The sequence below is a fragment of the Ammodytes marinus genome (assembly GCF_949987685.1).
Source record: "Ammodytes marinus genome assembly, chromosome: 5".
NCBI classification, from domain to species: Eukaryota; Metazoa; Chordata; class Actinopteri; order Uranoscopiformes; family Ammodytidae; genus Ammodytes; species Ammodytes marinus.
Genome location: NC_137234.1, coordinates 6170154 through 6189621, shown reverse-complemented (window position 1 = coordinate 6189621; position 19468 = coordinate 6170154). Strand labels below are relative to the sequence as shown.

Below are 19468 nucleotides of genomic sequence, written 5' to 3'. Positions count from 1 at the left end.
TTTTCGTTCAAAACAAACTCGTCCAAAACTTTGTGTTTTTCTTAAAGTGGTCTGAGGGAGTGTTTAGTGGCTTTTCAGATGAAAGAATGGCAAACAGGCTTTCATGCACAGAAACACACACACACACACACACACACACACACACACACACACACACACACACACACACACACACACACACACACACACACACACACACACACACATACATACGCACACAAACACGCACATGCGCACCACCACACAGCCATACACAGTGGCTATTTCAGTGAGCTTTTGGCAGCCGCAGGCCAGCTGGAAGCAACGTAAGCGTAAGGTGATACTCAACAATGCCACTAACTGGCCAGGCCTCTCGTCTGTACACCAGCTATAATGACATTAACATGGCCAAGGCCAGTGCCGAGCCAGGACACACACACACACACACAAAAGGGACTCCGGATCACTTTCAGCCCTTAGTGAAATGTCCATGCTTGAAATGAATGCTGTGGGACAGAAATACACAAACAGAAAGCGAAATAAACACAAACACACAGGCTCAGACGTCACCGCGAAAGCTCCCTTTGGGTCGAATCAGCATTGGGCAATAAATAGCTCAACATTCAATATACACTGAGAGATGGAGATGCCATTGACAGCAGTTGTCTCAGTCCCTCCAAAGTGTAAAGCCTAATTTGCCGTGTCACTACAATGTCTGTCATGAAACAGAAAAGGCTTCGGCAGAGCTTCAAAGTTTCTAAAAGGGCCTGAGAGACAAATTCATTTGGACGAACAGAAAACAAAACACAAATCCAAGGTAAAGAGAAAAGAGCCGGTCTCTCGCCGCTGCCTCCAAGGTGGAGCGGGTGAGTCACACTCTCTCACTATCCAGCAAGTTCCATCCATGAATTGTTTAAGACAGAGCAAAGCCTTTGAGCGCTTTACAAAACACACACACACACACACATGCACACACAAGCATGCACACACACGCACGTACAAATGCGCACACACACGCACACACACACACACACACACACACACACACACACACACACACACACACACACACACACACACACACACACACACAAAGAAAAAGTTCTCCATCCCGAAGAAAAAAATGATGTATTTAAATCTAAGAGAAAGAGTCTTTGAGCTGCTGTTGTTAGGTAACGAATAACAAACTGACAACAAAACACCGAGGCCTGCTGTCGCCCTCGTACCGGAAACAATTACTTTGAGACTTTCCAAATGAGCTTTTTATTAGCAGGCCATGGAGCTGTAAACCAAATTACTGCATCGCTTTGGTTTTGTTCTTATAAAAGTTGGAAAAATGTAGCGCTTGAGACGCAACACAGGCTTTCCGTGCAATAAACACACCTTAATCCCTAATCATTTTCAAAGTTAACTTGGTTCTAAAAAGCTTGTTTTTCAGTACAGCGAACCACATTTTTTTGCCAGACAACTTGCATTAAATCTTGATAAACTATTTATTAGTATAGAGGCTGATGTATAATTTATATATGAATGAGTTTTTCAGCGTTTACTAGTATAATGACTTCAAACATAAATAAAGTCAACTTGGGACCGAGGATAAGTACAGAAGAAGAGATACATATTTTGCCAGATTTTTTGGGATGTTTTTCCTGCTGAAGATGCAAGACAAACAAGTCCAAAAAAGACTCAAAAAAACAGCCTGTATCCTTGGAGTGCACCACTCATGACCTACTTGGTGGGTTCAAAGTCTCCAACCCTAAAATATTCATGAGTTCCTTTTCCTCCTCCTCATTTTCCTCCATCCTTTGCAACTAGCAACATGGGATCAATTGCGCAGGAGAGCCGGTCTAATCACGTTCCCTATATTTCACTGAAACTAGTCGGATCCCATGGAATCTGTGTGATTGGCTGATCAGACTGATTGAAGATGTTTTGGAATATGGATTTCCCGGTGGATATGAGATCCTGGTACAAAGGGTCTCCCTCTCCCTCGGCCCAAGGGGGGGACAGAGGAATGGGTGGGGGGAGAGGTGAGCGTGGAAGGGGGGGTAGGGAGGTTGGGGAGGTCCCCTTACCCCGAGAAAAGGCCCTTTAATTGGGCTAAAACCCCCAGGCCGGGATCCCCCCTCCAGGGCAAGTAGTGGAAAGCTGGACTCCATTATAACGTATACACGGACACACAGACGCACACACGCACTAATGCTAACACCATCTCTTCTCCCAAAAAAGCACCCACTCAGTCTCAGTCAAGACAGGCACACACACACACACACAAACACACACACACACACGCACACGCACACACACACACACACACACACACACACACACACACACACACACACACACACACACACACACATACTGTACAGTCACACATATAGTCACACACAGTCAAACAATCACACACACACACACACACACACACACACACACTCACAGACACACACACACACACACACACACACACACACACACACACACACACACACACACACACACACACACACACACACGCCAAAACCATCACTTGTCATTGGCCCAGCTGCTCCCTCTTCAAAGCTGTTGGCTTCTGGGTGGCCGTGGAGATGAGAGGAGAAAAGAGAGAAGTCCTCAAGAGCAACAGCCCGCGCCAAACAACACCAAATATCATCGGTGAATATGTCTTCAGCCTCATGCACAAAACCTTGAACACTCAGCCAATGAAATACGGTTAAAAAAAATTAACAAGGGGCGAGGACTTAGGAGATTTGTGTGTGTGTGTGTGTGTGTGTGTGTGTGTGTGTGTGTGTGTGTGTGTGTGTGTGTGTGTGTGTGTATGAAGGAGTAACAGAGAACATGACGTGGATCTTAAAGAAACCCTCTCCCCTTTCTCCTCAGTACATTATTTGGCAGGCTGTCCCTGAAATACAGATGTAATATGGAGAAAGAGTGCACTGCCAAATAGTGGCTCAAGTATGTGACTTCACAAGGGGATCATATGTTTTATATGTAAAATTAATTTGCAAAGCGACGATACATCTGACAAAATGACCAGTACATCGACATTGCACCAAAATAGTATAGTTCTTAGAAATAATGTGTAATGTGTGCACATTCTTATGTGTGTGTTCTTCATATGGGTGTGTGTGCACTCAACACTATCAGAGCTCCAATCTGAATTCTTTCATCAACATGAAAGAAAATCCTTTTGAAAACAGCATTTGGACCATGTGATCTCATATAGACCTTATCAGTGTAAAGTGTGTCTGTGCATCTGCTAATGTAATATAGCCACATGTGATGAGTCTGTCCCTCTAACCTAAGGCAACCCAGAAGGAGGAGAAAGTGGAAAAGCTTTCTAGTGCCCAGCCATTAGAGGGGGGGGCACTATAACTCATATCAAAACAAGAATTTTATTTATTGTAACTGGAGTGAGAAATAGATCCTATTTCATCCTGAAAACCTAAAAATAGTAGGGGTCCTTTTTGTTTTCTCTCGTAACCATTGGATGCAACGTGAAAGGGTCAAACAAACAAGTGTTCTATCGCTATATACTGTATGTGAGTCTGGTTAATGTGTCTAAAAACTTGTGTTCTTTATGTATACATGTGGGTTGGTAGGATGGCCTAGAAGAAGAGGCGCTGACCAGTAACCATGAGGTCGCTGGTTGGATCCCCGGCACCGGACAGGAGGGTGTCAGTAGTAATACTAGTGGTGGCTGCTATTACATCTACGGTGCCCACCATCTCTACCATTGTGTCTTTGAGCAAGACACTTAACCCTGTGCTCTGACCCCCTCCGAAGTGTGGTAACTTGAGAGGGGACATGCGAAAAGATGAATTTCAATGTGCCACGTGTAAATTGATGGATAAAGATAACTTAACTTAACAATTGAGGAAAATGTGTCTGTTATACATGTGTTTAAATGTAAGTAAAGCATGAGTTAAGGGGGTCCCATTGACTGGACATTTTCAGTAGCCCAGCCATGTGTGTGTGAGAGGGCCTTCTCTAACCTTATTGCCGTTGTTGAGTGTCATGCCGCTGAGCGCAGAGAGCTTTGCCTCCAGACTGTGGTGTCCTGTCTGCTGCTGCTGCTGCTGCTGCTGGTGGTGGTGCAGCTGCTCTCTCTGGATCTGCTCCCTCATGCTGCGGGCCTCCTGGATGGCCTTCATCACCGCATCCTGGTCCCCAAACAGGGCTGTGGAGTTCAGGCTGGACAGGATGTCTGGGGGGGGGAGGGGAGAGACTGGGTGTGAGTGAGGGGCCTAAGCATGCAAGATTATGTCTTCCTTTAACAATTAATTGAATGACTAAATAGAGACTAAGTGAAGTTCAAATTCCAAAACTTTGGGGTTTTAATCAGATTTGACAGTAGTGTGGCAACATGAGGACCGACCCTGATGAGTGTCATCAAATACTGATTCAAATCTTGCTGTTCTGATTGGAGTACATCTATGTTTCTAAGTGTATATGAGATCCCTTTTTCTCCAACAAAGCCAATTCAAACTTGTGAAATAAGTCAAATTGTTCAACTTTTACTTTGTTTTCCAGAAGAAATGGTTCTCAAGACACAGTCCTTCAAGAGTTCTATTCACCATCGTCAACTTGAATGATTTCATGCTCCCAGTTTGTAGTTTGTCGGAAATAAATTGTTTCTAAATAAAAACAATAAAAGGAACAGATGGTTTTGAAAACATATTGTTTCAAAGCAAAGCATATGTCCTGAAAAAAACGAAATATCTGAATGGATGCTGAAAAGAATCCCCATGAAGAAACATTAAAACATCTGTATAGAAAATTGGATTTTTCAATTTATAAAAAAATTGGGACCAAATGTTTCCTAAAGTTGTTTTCCAGTTCGCTTGTGTCTGAACATGACAGCACCCCCCCCCCCCCTCCACCCCCTTCCCTCCACCCCCCTCCCCCCCTCCTCTCCATGTTTATGTGATTTCACACTTTTAAAGCCGATTGCACATTTGAAGAATGAGAAGAAAAAAAATAAATAAAAGGATGCAAAGTTTCCGCTCGCCCTCTTCGTTTAATTAGCAGACGGGTAAGTAGGAAGCAGCAGCACACTGTATGCTTGGGTGGCCGTTAAAATGGGCAAAAAATAACTTTGCAAGGGGAACACAAGCGACGCGTCCTCAAAGCCACTCCACAGAGTAGAGCATGGCGAAATTGTTTTCTTGCGGGAGGGGAGATATAATGAGAGGGTTTTTTTTAGATTGGCCTTAATAACAGATAGCAGTGGTAGAGGGGCATAAAAGGTCTAGCGCGGGCAGACAATGATGTGAGGAAGCTCTTAAAAAGCAAATAACGTGTGTGCTGGGTTTCACTGCTTCCGCTGCCGGGGTTTTCATTGGGGCTAAATACAGGGCTTTGGACTCCTGTAAAACACAAAAGCACGACACGCGCACACACACACGCGCACTCGCACACGCAGACACACACACACACACACACACACACACACACACACACACAAACACACACACACACACACACACACACACACACAGGTCTCCTTTCGTGGGCTTGAGGTGTCTGCAGTCTATCAGACGCATGCGACGCGGCTGGGTCTTGTCTGTGTGTGGCGGGGAGCAGGGAGGTGTTTGGGTGGGTGAATGTTTTTGTTTTTCCGGTTGAGGGGAAGGCAGAGTTGATACACTGCAGTGAGGAGGCTGTTTACTCTGGATGCTCTGTACAGTACAGATGGGAACAATACGGCGGTGTAAGGCCTTAAGTGTTTGTGTCTGAGAGAGAGAGCGATGTATGTGTAGAGTGCGTCAGTATTTCCCTTCAGGATTTTATCTTGGCATGGTGAAGCAGCATTTAGAAGCATGTGATTCTTATTGAACCTGTCAGTAAAGCTAGAGTCCATGTATTTTTGATTTTAGGCAGAGTACTGTAAGGTAGAGTAGCAGTGCTTATGCGGTGGGCCCACCCGATCTACCCATAGGTAAAGGAAACACAGGTGTTCAGGTGTGTGTTTGTGTATGTGTGTGTGTGTGTGTGTGTGTGTGTGTGTGTGTGTGTGTGTGTGTGTGTGTGTTAGACCTACCCAGAGAGGTGTTCCTGCCCATGTTAGACAGGGGGCTGGGGATGCGGCCCTTGCCCAGGCCTGACGGGCTGGTCTTGTTCCCAGAGTACAGGCCCTGTGTGGGGGACGTGGGCGAGCGATGGGGCTCGGCCGTCTTGGGTCGGGCTGAGAGGTTCAACGGCTGCGTGGATCCTTCCTCCTGTTAGTGGAGCAGAAGCAATGGTGTTTAACGGATCAGGATATGTTTCGAAATGTAACTGAAATAATTCATATTGAAAATTGTTTTATATGGTCATATAGGGTTAAAATTCAGTCGTGAAAACCAAATCAGAGCATGCACAGAAAGGTCTCACTCATCCAGCATCATCATCTTTTACTTTGTGGCTCCACGGGCAGTGTTTTTGCTTCATGCAATAGTTAGTCTAACAGTATTTCTATTGTTAAATAGCCTACACTACTTCCAGAGAAGCCTTGGATGATATTTCATGTGACACCGATATGTATTAAATGCAATATTTTGGCCAAACTATTGTATTGCATTGTGTATTTAGTGTAATGTATTTTATTTGTGGTTGTATTCATCTGACAGTTGCCACGGGCACAGAGGGATAATATAACAAACCGAACTAACTTTGGTGATGCTCATACTAACTGATCATTCATTCCTGTCAGATATTTGCCGTTCAATAAAAAAAAAAAAATCACCGCTAACCTCTGCGAAAGTGAAAAAGAAAACCAAGTTGGAGTGTACCTTCTCGTCTCAACAATGGCCCCCTTGTTCTGCACAACTCAATCAAAGGTTACCGACCACATTAATCCTTTGGAAAAAGTAAAGCAGCGACAAAAACAAAAGCTACTGCATGTCAACGCGGCCTGACTACGGCTCTTGTGTTGGCAGCAAAGGCTTAACGAACATGGACCTAATGCGGCGGAGCTATGGTTTCAGCAGAGGGAGGTGTTGAGAAGGAAAGAGGTTTAGGAACGGGGTTTGTGTGTGTGTGTGTGTGTGTGTGTGTGTGTGTGTGTGTGTGTGTGTGTGTGTGTGTGTGTGTGTGTGTTTGGTGGGCTGCAGGAGGCTAGCCAAATTGAGGGGTGGGCTGAGCGTGTGTGTGTGTGGGGGGGGGGTGGGGGGGAGGGGTTAGCGGGGCGGGGTGGGGAGTTTGGAGGGGCGCAGCAGCACTACTGTTTGAGTGTGGTGAGCTCTGACGCCGGTCTATTGTGACGCCGGTTGCAGCTGTGCCCCACACACACACATGGCTTCCATTACTGCCTCGTCGACGAGTAAAGATGAGGAGAGCGCTCCCTCTTCTCTCCCCCTGTTTTCTCTCTCTCTCTCTCTCTCTCTTTCTCTCTTTCTCCAGTGAAGGGCTCTGGGCTCCTGCCAAGCAGCAGCCAGCGCCAGTGTCAGTTTGTGAGTGTGTGTGTGTGTGTGTGTGTGTGTGTGTGTATCGGTGACTTTTAAATAAGCTGTTTCTAATTGACATAAAGACTGTGGGCCCATGCGCAGATCGTTGTTTCAACAACTTCCAAATTTCCAGCCTTTCACTTGCACTTTCATCATCATTATTATTGTGTGTGTGTGTGTGTGTGTGTGTGTGTGTGTGTGTGTGTGTGTGTGTGTGTGTGTGTGTTTGCAAAATCGTAGATATTCAGCACTCACTCTTTCCTTTGTCTTATTATGTTGTCTGTTAGTTTATGTACCATGGAGACAGTGTTTTTGTTCTTCCATACATATTCCTTATACATTCATATTAGAATCTGGGAGTTGGTTGTTCCTTAAAGGTGCACTATGCAGTTTTTATGCAGTTGTTGTTTACATTTGCAGAGTTTGCAGTTAGTTTACAAAATATATTATTTCTCTCTACATGTAATTCTTAATATTGAAAAATCTCAAAATGAAAACTAAATTATTTTGAGGAACCTGGAACCAAACGTAAGACTGGAATATATTTGTAAACCAAACTGTGGGCCCTGCTGCTGAAGACAACACAACAGTGAAACAGTAACTTTTCAGGAAGCTTTCTAACTTCAAACAGTGTTCCAGGGATCACATCTTCCTGTGAGGAAAATGTCTTTATTCCGTTAAGAGAATTCACTTTACTTCTCTGACACACCCAAAGTTACATAGTGCACCTTTAAATAAAGTCAAATGCTCTGTCTGTTGCTGATGCTTTTGCCTACTGCCTTCTGGGAAATCAACCCATCACTATGTTTGCTCTTGCGAACTCCGTTAAATAACTCAAACTACTCTTTTTTCACCCTACATAAACATTTTACAACAATTCGATTTACCTTGATATGAGTGACAGGACTGGATGCTCGTTTCTCAGTCTTGAGTGCGGAGGGGGAGAGGGGGCCGGAGGAGTTGGGAGCCTGTGAGAGGGGAGTCATCTTGGCTGCGGGTGAGATCTGCATGCTGGCCAGCTGGGCGGCATACAGCTGCTGCAAAGAAGAAGGGCAAGAAACCAGCGAAACCGACAGGCTATTAACATCGCGCGCCAGCAACTAGTCAGTGGCTTTTCCTCTTTCATTCTCTCTCTCTCTCTCTCCTCTCCCTCGGCTGTGCTTAGGCCCCCCCACACCCTAAACACACACACACAGGCACAGCGTACACATACACACACACACACAGGCATGCGTACGCCGCACACACACACACTTTATCCTGTTGTTTTTTTGTTTTTTCGCTGAATCCTCTCACTGGTACTGCATCTTCTGAGGTTTGATGGGTGTGTGTCTGAGCCAAACACACACACACACACACACACACACACACACACACACACACACACACACACACACACACACACACACACACACACACACACACACACACACACACACACACACACCTTTATCTGAAGTTGACTGGAGTGTCCCGCACAAGAGGAAGATTTGTTTGAGGGAGCGATCATTTATCAGGGAGGCAGCATTCCAGCAAAACATTTATATTTTAAATGATCTACAATCCATCTTTGACACTTATTCTTTCAACAGATGCTGGGAGCAGCTTGTACATCCATTTGCATCTAGAATTAAATCCAGACAATAGCTAAGAAAAGTTTTGAATGCCTGCCTTTTTTCTTCCTTCATTTTAAACTTGACTACAAATTGGATAGCTTTTTCTTGGTTCTGCACAAATGGGTCTGAGTAAGAGAATTTGGCTTTTTAGGTAATGCCTGGCTCAGTATTGCTAACAATCAACGGCTGCTTTTTATTTCTATTTTTTTTAAAACCAATGTGAACCACAATGGAAACAAAGCCACATGACTGTTTTTGTGATCCCGACTATCTAACCTTTTTTTTTACAGTCTAGACTTCCACGGCAGAACTGTGTAATTTTAAACGATAGCAGCCAAATAAAATAAAATCCAATTAGGATCACGAATGATACTTTGGGTGAGTTTAAAAAACACTTGAGACTAATCTGTGTTAGTTCTCCCATTAACTCTTCAGACAATTGACTTTCTTCTTCTTCTTCTTTTAAAGTTGATTCCCAAAGACAATCTTGGAGAGGTTTTAAGTGGGGTGTGTAGTCATATACTGCAAATGACATCTTGGGCCGGAGTCAAATTGAAATCACTTGAAGATAATGTAAAAATAATAGAAAACTTTAAGTAAGGACCTGGAAAGTGTAAGCCGTCTCTGCCTTCAGGGGTAGGACGAAAAACATTGGATGGTAGGCTAGCGAATGAAAAAAAATAAAGAAAAAAAATTATACCGATTTTCCATCCAACAAAAATCAAAAGAGTCAAATGCTGGGTCGGGCCCGCAGTCCGGGGTCTTCTAAATCAGAGTTAGCTGGCCAGACAAACCGCTGCCTGTAACCACTGTCAACCCCTGTCTAAATGCATTGGAGTGTGAGTGCTGTTTGACTATCAAAGAGCCTGTCCTCAGGAAAAAACCACCCAGACCGTGGCTGGCCTTCACTAAAAGACTCCCTCCTCCTCTACTTCTTTCAATTTTTTTTTTCATTTCTATCACCTCATCTATACTCTCTCTCTCCTTCTACATTTCCCTGTCCTACTTTTGTCCTCCTCTTTTGATCTCCTTCTCTCTTTCTCTCTCTCTCTCTCTCTCTCTCCCCCATTTTTCCACTTTGTCTAGTTCCAAAATCACAGCGTTAAGACCAGTTAGATTTAAGACTTTTTAAATTTAAGACCAACTTCACCAAACAAAATACATCAGTTACTTAAACTTTGAAATGTTATTGCTCTATTTCATGTCGTACAAAATAGCCAAACCTAAAAGCCAGCAACAATATTGCACTAAAAAAACTAAAAGAGGTATTAGTAATTTATTTAGGAAAACAGATGCTTCCAATGATTGAGATTCTAAACGGCAACGTCACAAAACATTACATCTTCAAGTATTCTTCATTCTTATAATAATTTAGAAAATTATTGATTCAAGACAATTGAATAATACAGGTCTTATTTTGAAACGGACTAATCCAATGCCTTGTAAGACTTTTTAAGGATCCGCGGGGAACCTTGAAAATCACTCCTCACATATCTTCTCTCCTCCATCTCAAACTCTGATTCTTTCTCTTTATTTTTTTTTTACTTTTTCTATCCATTCCCCCCTTCAGTCTAAACGGCCCCTAGTGTTGTGGGATCTGATTTCCCCCTAGACAAAACTGCAAAGCCTCCTGGGACGTGGAGATCCAACAGCAAAGAGTGTGCACTAAAGAGAGAGAAAGAGACAGGGAGAGAAAGAGACAGAGAGAGAGAGAGAAAGAAAGAAAGAGAGAAAGAGAGAGAGAGATGGGGAGAGAGAGAGAGATAGAGAGATGGAGAGAGAGAGAGAGAGAGAGAGATGGAGAGTTTTTTTTGCGCTGCTGCCTGCAGACACACGAGACCACCGTTGCTTCACCGCCGAAGCGCCAGGGCTCAGAGAGAAATTGGCTGGCCCTCTTTCCACTTCTCTCTTCTCGATATTAAACACAAACAGAAGGGGCCTCACCGTTGAAACAAAGCCCTGATGTCACGCCGCTTATTTTCCTTGGAAGGCAAGCAGGAGCGCGCGGGCCAACCCCTGGCGATATGAGATCCGCGTAAGAATGTGTCTAGAATGGGCTGGTGGTGAGGGGCCTCTCGCGTCAATCAAACGCCCGACCGCAGCAGAGCAACTTCTGGTGATGCTGCCTGATATTCTTACAGCTCTTAAGCGCAGACACACGAGTCTTTGAGGTAAAAACACGCAGTTTGGATTTCACACCCACGCCGGCTTGTGCGCAATCACACCCCATGCTGTTGTCAGTGTCGGGGAGTAGTGATCTACATATATAATTAAACCTGTAGTTTAACTAGCAGTAGCTTGCTGGCATTACAACTACATTCATAGTGATTCATATAGTTTTAGTTTTTTGTTGCAGCAGCTAACTACTGAAACAGTTTTGGGACAAAAAAGGAACACATTTATATTTTATCTTAACTCCATTGCTTCTCTCAATGAAGCCCCATTGATGAGCCCAAGATAATAGAACATCCAGATGTGTTTACAACAAAAATGTGACATCACTTTTTATTTAGACCTCGTGAAAAGTCCAGATGGGACTGTTTTATTTGAGACAGTTTTAGACCTCAATGTGGGATGGTAATGTGTAATAATTTACTATATTACATTTGATAATTTTTACAAACTATTTTGAACTACTTTTTCTAAGTAGCTTTAGCCAACCAAACTAGATTTCTCCCTATAGGCATTGCTGTATTTCAACTTCATCCAGTGTGAGTTCATTGATATTTTGCACTTTAATAGTAGCTTCCCCAACACTGGCTATTGCGCTGTTAGCAGCTATCCCATCAGCAATTCTAGGTATAAGAAGATGGAACTGAAACAAAAGCTTTTACTCCTGTTTCTCTTGAAGACACTCTTCTAGATTGATTGGTGACTTGGGAGGCCAATGTGCAGCGTAAACAAGCCCAACTAGAGCTCTCGCCATTCACTCTACACCCAGGGGAAGACAATGCCGCAATTTCCTAAATTACAAATTGACAAAGAGGGCCTTGGAACCGTCCAGACTATTTGACGGTTTGGACATTAGTGCTAATTTGACTTAAATCCAAATGATTAGTCCTTCATTTCTGACCCTCCTGACCATCAGCAGGTTTTGTTAAAAGCCTGGCCTGGTCTGTACATAATCTTAATATGTGCAGAGAGGAGGTGTTGTTGTTGTGTAGTCTTTGTGTGGGCTGTGCTGTCTGGACTGCTGTACTGTCTGTAACCCTGCCAACAGCCTGTTCCATAGTCACACTGGTCTGTTCCATTAGGACTGAGTGGAGAACTCCTCCGACCGGCCTCGCTTATAGTGTCGAGCTGTTATCGATCTCACAGGGAAATACACAAAACAAATGAGGTTTTGTATTTTTCAGCAGGTTACCAAGGGGGCGGGGGGACTGGGAGGACTTGGGGGGAGGCGGGGGGGTAGGTATAGGGGGGTCGACTACCACTGAGCTGGCCCCTCACTGAGAAGCTACATATTACACTGGTAGATGTAGCTGTGAATACTAGTTAGTTCAATACATTGCTCCACTTTTATCACTGTAACATTGCATATTTTAATAATCCAGTCATTCCCTCTTTATCATTTTTTCGAGTTTTATAATTTTTTTCTAATTATTTTAAAAGCTTCCAGCGGACAGGTGGTTTTTAAGAAAATATGCTAACACACTTAAAAGCACTGCATCTGATTCGTCCATGTTATTGGGATGTCCATGGCAAATACAATATTACTAACTAACTAACTAACTAACTAACTAACTAACTAACTAACTAACTAACTAACTAACTAACTAACTAACTGACTAACACATTCATTTCCAAGACATTTCACACAGAGAGGCAGGAATGCTTTATTAAGACAACCATTATCTCACGTCCGGTTCACTTTAATGGATCAGATTAATCTAATTGCCAACTTATCAGTGTCTTTGTTTTATAAGAAATAAAGCTTTTAGGGCCTTATTAATGCATGTTGGCAAGAAGGGGCTAAAAACCCATGTCTCCGGGGCACCATCCCCTCCACGGAAACAAAAATAGGGGCAGAAACACAGAGAGGCAAGACAGCAGGAAAATGTCTTATGATTTCAACAAGAATGTCTGTGCTAAGCAACTGTATTTCACTGGCATTAGCTCTCCGACAAAGGGGGCCTTTCTTCTGGCTGGAATCCTCTGTTTGTGAAGGGGGCTCTACTCTACCGAGGGCTCTGGAAACAATTGGCCTGATCAAGTTCCCACGCTGATAGCACAGTGTTGTTTTGCTATCAAAATTGTTTGGTCAGGTTGTAATGGGTCAAGGGACAACAACGGGCAGCTTTTTGGCCAAATATTTCTGTTCTCTCCCGCTTTTGATTTGATAGGGTTTTCTTCTTCATTTCTTTCTTAGAGACAATGGTGAACTAACTCTGTAGTCTAGTTTATTTTAACCCTGTGCTGGAGAATGTGCTGCTTCTGTTATGCCAGTGTGTGTGTGTGTGTGTGTGTGTGTGTGTGTGTGTGTGTGTGTGTGTGTGTGTGTGTGTGTGTGTGTGTGTGTGTGTGTGTGTGTGTGTGTGTGTGTGTGTGTTTGCCCGTTTGACCATCAGTGCCAACTATACAACATCTGGAGAAGTCTGGCTACGGCATCTGTCCATCCCCGTACTGAGCACAGATCTGGCATTGAAAGGCTTGAAGACAGCTGGTGTGTACTGGCCCTTACAGTATGCAGCAGAAGAGACTGTTAACAGAGAACTAACAAGGTGTAATTGTGTATTTACAATGTGTTTTTTTATAGGCTAATAGGCACAGTTTCACACACTGGAAATAAGGCCGTTGTAAAGTGAAGTCAAGTGTAACTGAAACTAACTAACTCTCTTTTTAACAGTTGTGCCTTGTTTAAATAACACTGCCATACTCCCCAGGCATAGACACAAATGTTATATTTCATTTTACTGGGTAGCTACAGTGGTTCCCTTTGTTCACCTACCCATTTACAGAGCCTAGGCAGGCTTTGTACTAACACTGGATTTTTTATTTAGCGCACACGGACAGGTAGTGGATCATGAGGAGATATGTTCATGGATTTTGACAAAAAGTGATTTTGAAAAACAAGCGTTCTCCAGAATGTCTGACTCCACCTTTAATAGAAGCTGAACCATATCGACTTCCCCAAAGTAAGTATTTATTGCGAGTCTGTCGGGACTGAATATCAGTGCACTATGCAGGTGTCTGTATGTCCATCCCCCATCTAGATCCTTTGCAAGCGCTACATTACCACGGTACAAATAATGCTACCGGCACATTTTTGAGGTGAAGATATAAGAGGAACAAGTACAACTCGTAAATCTCCTCATAATTGCTTTTGGCGTAGGCATTGTTGTCAAAACAATGTCCAAACATGTGCTGGGAGCCAGCGCCTCTGTCTCAGAGAAAAAAAAGAAAATTCTTTCAGATAATCACCCTTTTTTTCTCTCTCTCTCTCTCTCACACACAAACACTTCCCCCATACGCTCCCTGTCTTCCCCCCTTTTTCCCAGTCTCTAAACCAAGCGCCAAACACTGTGATGAGAAGCTTCCTCTTTCATTCAGGTTCATTCCGTGAGGCAGTGTTTAAACGTGAATGGGATTTGCATCTCCGACATCATCCACCCTCTTTACCTCTCCCTCTTGTGCGCGAGGTAGAAGAGACTCTTTTGATCATTTCAAAGCCAGAAGTGGAGATATAGGCTGTGTGCTCCGGGGGGGCTCACAACCCCGAGCGCTGCGCTAAGTCAATAGCTCCCTAATGAGGAGCCTCGGTAAGCGTAAAAAAAAAAAGAATACCACAATACAAATTGAATAAACTCAGATAAGGATTTCTTGTCACATCCAATAAAAGCCTCATGCTATATGGTAATGACTTGACGTGATGATGAAGCAATATTGTTCGCCTCCGAGAAAGCTTTTGAAAAGGCCTTTTGTTCCGTGTGCATTGATAGAAGGTATATAGGCAAACGACAGGGGTGACGGCCGGGGTCGTGTTGTGACATTCCAAAGCCCGCCTTTTTCGCGAGTCGCAATTTCATTTTTTTGTGTTCTGTTCTTTTTTTCTTGTTGTTTTTCTCCCCCCCCCCCCCCACCCCCTTTTTTTTTGTTCTCTTTCGCAAATATGTTTCTATGATAACCATTATGTTTAAGTGCTATTCTCAAAAAACCACAGGTGTCAAGCGGCAATAAAATGTTTGATGAATTGCCCGGGCCAGGTGTTGTGCTGGTGGGGGCGGAATTCCTCTGTGATTCATCATAACAGCTTTTGTCTGCCACAGCTGACAGGCAGCAGATAAGCGCGCTAGCATGTTAGCGTCGACCTATGCACAAGGCTTCATATTTAACCAATGAATCGTGGTGTATTATTGAAAAAAAGTGAACTCCCCACTCCTTTTTAACATCATAATTTTTCCTTTATAGATGTATTTAGGATTATTCATTTAGTGACATGGCTAAAACATGGAGCAGCTTAGAATATTACTTAGTTACTTTATACAGAAGCAAGGCCAGGAAATATAATAATGTACACAGACAAATTACCATTTGAATGATAACTTTAGTTCACGGCATTCCATCCCTGAATTTATGTTCTTTCACTATACTTCAATGTAAAGCCCTCTTGTAATGCATGTACAGGTAAATCATTTCTATATTGTAAGGCACTTTGAGCTGCATTTTCTTGTATATGAGGTAAAATCTGCCACAGACACTCTTGGGGTCTTACAATAGCCTTGGCCTCTCGGTTTCATAGGCATTATGGCACCAGGTATATATAAGAACACCATTGTATTGTTTGCGACAGCAATAGGCAAATAAGAAGTCAAGTAAAAAAGTCTATATGAAATAGTTGAAGTTTTTTTCTTTTCTTTTCTGCCCACTTGAATTCAGTGGAGAAAAAGTAGAAGTTTCACTTAGTTTGCCAAAGTTACTTATCTCAACTTCCTTTTGCATTATCTAATAACTTGCAATTGTCTTGGGTTCATGGTTTGATGGTGACACCCTTAGGATTAGCTCCATTCGTGTGCTTTCTCGTTGTACAAACCCTCGCTCTTATATTGGCTGTGTCTTTGTCTCTCTATGTTTATTTGAACGAGAAAGTACTCACTTATCACAATGGATATTGAAGAGGCACTTCTTCCGTTTGCTTTGCTGACCTATACTCTGACACAGTCTCCCAACTTTAAAATTATGGAGTAGGAGAATTAAAATCCAGGTGAAACTGAAGCAAATATCACACACACACACACACACACACACACACACACACACACACACACACATACACTGACACTGACACACACCCATCAAACTCCCACACCCTTGGGTTCTCACCACATCATTGTCTAACACAGTCTGTGCTTGTCTCCACCGTACCATCCTTTTGTTACAAAGCTATTACTCACCCCCATTCTGTGCAATTTCATTTTTTAAAGGGTTGGTTCACCAAAATTACACTTAATGTTTTTACTCTGACTCATTTAGCGGCAACCGTCCATGCAGATAATTAAGTGTTTTTGTTAAGACTCTGCGGTTGGTTGGTTTTCATAAATGTTTCACTTTCAAGTCTCTTACCTGTAGTTGTAACGGGCTGATTCCGGATGCCGCTGCAGCCGCCATTGTAGATGGAATGAACTGCATTGGGTAATTCTCACCTGTTGAAAAAGACAAAACCACAAATATTGTATATAGAGAGAAGGCATTGGTGTGTGTGTGTGTGTGTGTGTGAGTGTGTGTGTGTGTGTGTGTGTGTGTGTGATTGTGTGCCTGCGTGCATGTGTGTGTGTGTGTGTGTGTGTGTGTGTGTGTGTTAGACCTAAAACATTCTGCACAAGAACTAACCCGCCCTTTACCGTTTACTAGTCTTTCTGTCTGTCTCGCCCTTTGTCTACTCCTCTGTTCCTCTGTTGTTCTCATGTTTATATTCATGCCAAAATGCAACATGAAGGGTCACCAGTGTTTTTATTTGAAGTTTAATAACGTTCATTGTCGGTACACACGGGGGCTTGAGACTAGGGGCTTGTTCCTAGAGTTCAAGTCCAGTGTTTCCTCATTGGGGTGGATGCACTCATACATTCATATATACCGTGTATAACCCTCCTGCTGTTTAGCCCTAAAAGGCTTTCCATGTCCGAAGCCTTTGTTGAGAAAAAAAAAACCAACCCAAGTCAAAGGAGAGTGTAGAATAATGGCCTCTTACTCCCTTTCTTTATTTTTCTGCCTCTCTCTTGTGCGTTCTCGTGGGAGTGTATGTTCACGCAACAGTAGGAAATAAACATGGATGATTCTGGATGTGGCATTGAGGGTCAGCGGTGCGTGGCGTCGGGAGAGCACCAGGAGGAATGCACGCAACTTAGGAATGTGTTTGGGACGAGAGACAGCGGAAGAAAGCAGGTGGTGCCGCAAAGCCTGCAAATAAGACCAAGTCTGTGTGTTTCTCTTTGTTTGTCTTCAAGTGCTTTGTTGCACCTGTTTGCGCCAAAATCCCTGTGCATTGCTGGAACATGTAACATTGCATCCACTTCCTGTAAGTGTGTTTTAGGAATGCATGTGTGTGTGTGTGTGTGTGTGTGTGTGTGTGTCCTGCATCATCCTTGTGTGTGTACATTGTTGGGTCGGTGCGTACCAGGAGAACATGAGAGTGTGGTGTTTGTGTGTGTGTGTGTGTGTGTGTATATGTGTGTGTGTGTGTGTGTGTGTGTGTGTGTGTGTGTGTGTGTGTGTGTGCGTGTGTGTGTGTGTGTGAGAAAGTGTGAAATTCCATGTTGCAGATGTGTTGTGCAACTGACATGCTTTCAGCGCGCCGTAAAAGAGACATTCCAGTCCTGGCTGTGTCCAATGTATTGTTCCCCATGTGAACAAGCATGGCTTGTAAATCTCCCTGCTCAATTTCCAGAACATTCCTCACCTGACACACCTCATTAACATAGACTGGGATCCCTGTGTGTGTGTGTGTGTGTGTGTGTGTGTGTGTGTGTGTGTGTGCTTGCGTGCGTGCGTGTGTGTGTGTGTGTGTGTGTTTCTTTCTCAGTTAACGAGAGCTGTCAGAGCTGTAAAGCTTTTGTTTTGATGGGGGGTGACTGTTTATCCAGGTAACATATATTTCCGTACCACTCACCAGGGTGTAATCTATCTTGGGCAATTGTTCTGTGGGTGAGTGTGTGTGTGTGTGTGTGTGTGTATGTGTGTGTGTGTGTGCCTGTGTGAGCGTGCGTGTGCGAATGTGTGTGTGTGTGTGTGTGTGCGAATGCGCGTGTGTGTGAGCGTGCGTGTGCGAATGTGTGTGTGTTTGTGTGTGTGTGTGTTTGTGTGTGTGTGTGTGTACCTGGCTTATAGGACATGCTCTGTGGGAAGAGGAAGCCCTGCTGTGCGGCTGCGGCGGCGGCCAGAGAGCGCTGGTCGTGAGGAAACACTGGGATCATCAGAGGAGACATGTGACCCTGGACCTGAGAGAGAGAGAGGGAGGGAGGGGGAGAGAGAGAGAGAGGGAGAGAGAGAGAGAGGAAGGGAGGAAGGGAGAGAGAGAGGGAGAGAGGGAGAGAGAGAGAGAGAGAGAGAGAGAGAGGGAGGGAGAGTAAGGGAGGAAGGGAGAGAGAGAGGGAGAGAGGGAGAGAGGAAGGGAGGGAGGGAGAGAGAGAGGGAGAGAGAGGGAGAGAGGAAGGGAGGGAGGGAGAGAGAGAGAAGGAGGGAGATAGAGATGAAGATGTTAAAAGTCCTAAGAAAAATGTGTCATAAAAACACCTTGACAAGCACACAAGCACTCCTCTTTATAGAAATGCTAAACACAATATACAAATACAAAGCACGCATAATGCAAATGATTCAAACGTAAGGATGGAGAGGGAGAGATGAAGGACTGTTATGTACAGTATATTGAGAAAAAAGAAAGACGTAAGCAGAGAAGATAGAAAGAGAGACTGAGTGGATAAATGCAAAGATCTATAAAAAAAGAGAGAGAGAAATACTGCTGACTTAAAAACTAAACACAGCACATATACAGATATATCTTCACAAACGTAATGATCTGTGGGATCGAAAGGAACCGAAAAACGAAAAAAAAGTACATTATTGAGAGACAAGTGTAAAAAATGTCAAAACAAAATTCCTCTAAAACAACAGAGATAAATAACAGCCGCCTTTCAAGTTCACAGCTTGAAAGACCTTAAAAAAGACTGTGTTGGACTGAGTCAAGAAGATGAGGAGAGTGAATCAAAGATGAGCCTGGGGGAAGCTATTAGGAGGTTGGTTGTATACTTAAACACTGGACGGTCTCACTCTGTTCCCTTCTATCTCTCCCTTTATCTCATCCTTTACTCTCTTTTCTTTAATTTTTCTAGTTTCTTTCCCCCTCATTTCTCCTTGACTTGTCTTCTTTTTTCCATTCTCTCACTCGTCTGCAGTCTGAAAGTTTGTCAGATGTTCAGGATAAAAATGTACTCGCTAATTAGGTGTATTTGAGTC

General features: G+C 43.6%; 1 protein-coding gene across 1 annotated transcript in view; it reads right to left on the bottom strand.

Moving 5' to 3' along the window:
- Positions 1 to 19468, bottom strand: part of LOC307250727 (transcription factor SOX-6-like) — a 103205-nt gene that overhangs the window by 14377 nt on the left and 69360 nt on the right. The window contains exons 7-11 of the mRNA XM_080027893.1: positions 18333 to 18525; positions 16568 to 16662; positions 8294 to 8506; positions 6023 to 6200; positions 3975 to 4186 (exon numbers count right to left, since the gene is read on the bottom strand). Of these exons, the coding sequence (XP_079884019.1) occupies positions 3975 to 4186; positions 6023 to 6200; positions 8294 to 8506; positions 16568 to 16662; positions 18333 to 18525 (891 nt within the window). The remainder of the gene's footprint in view (positions 1 to 3974; positions 4187 to 6022; positions 6201 to 8293; positions 8507 to 16567; positions 16663 to 18332; positions 18526 to 19468) is intronic.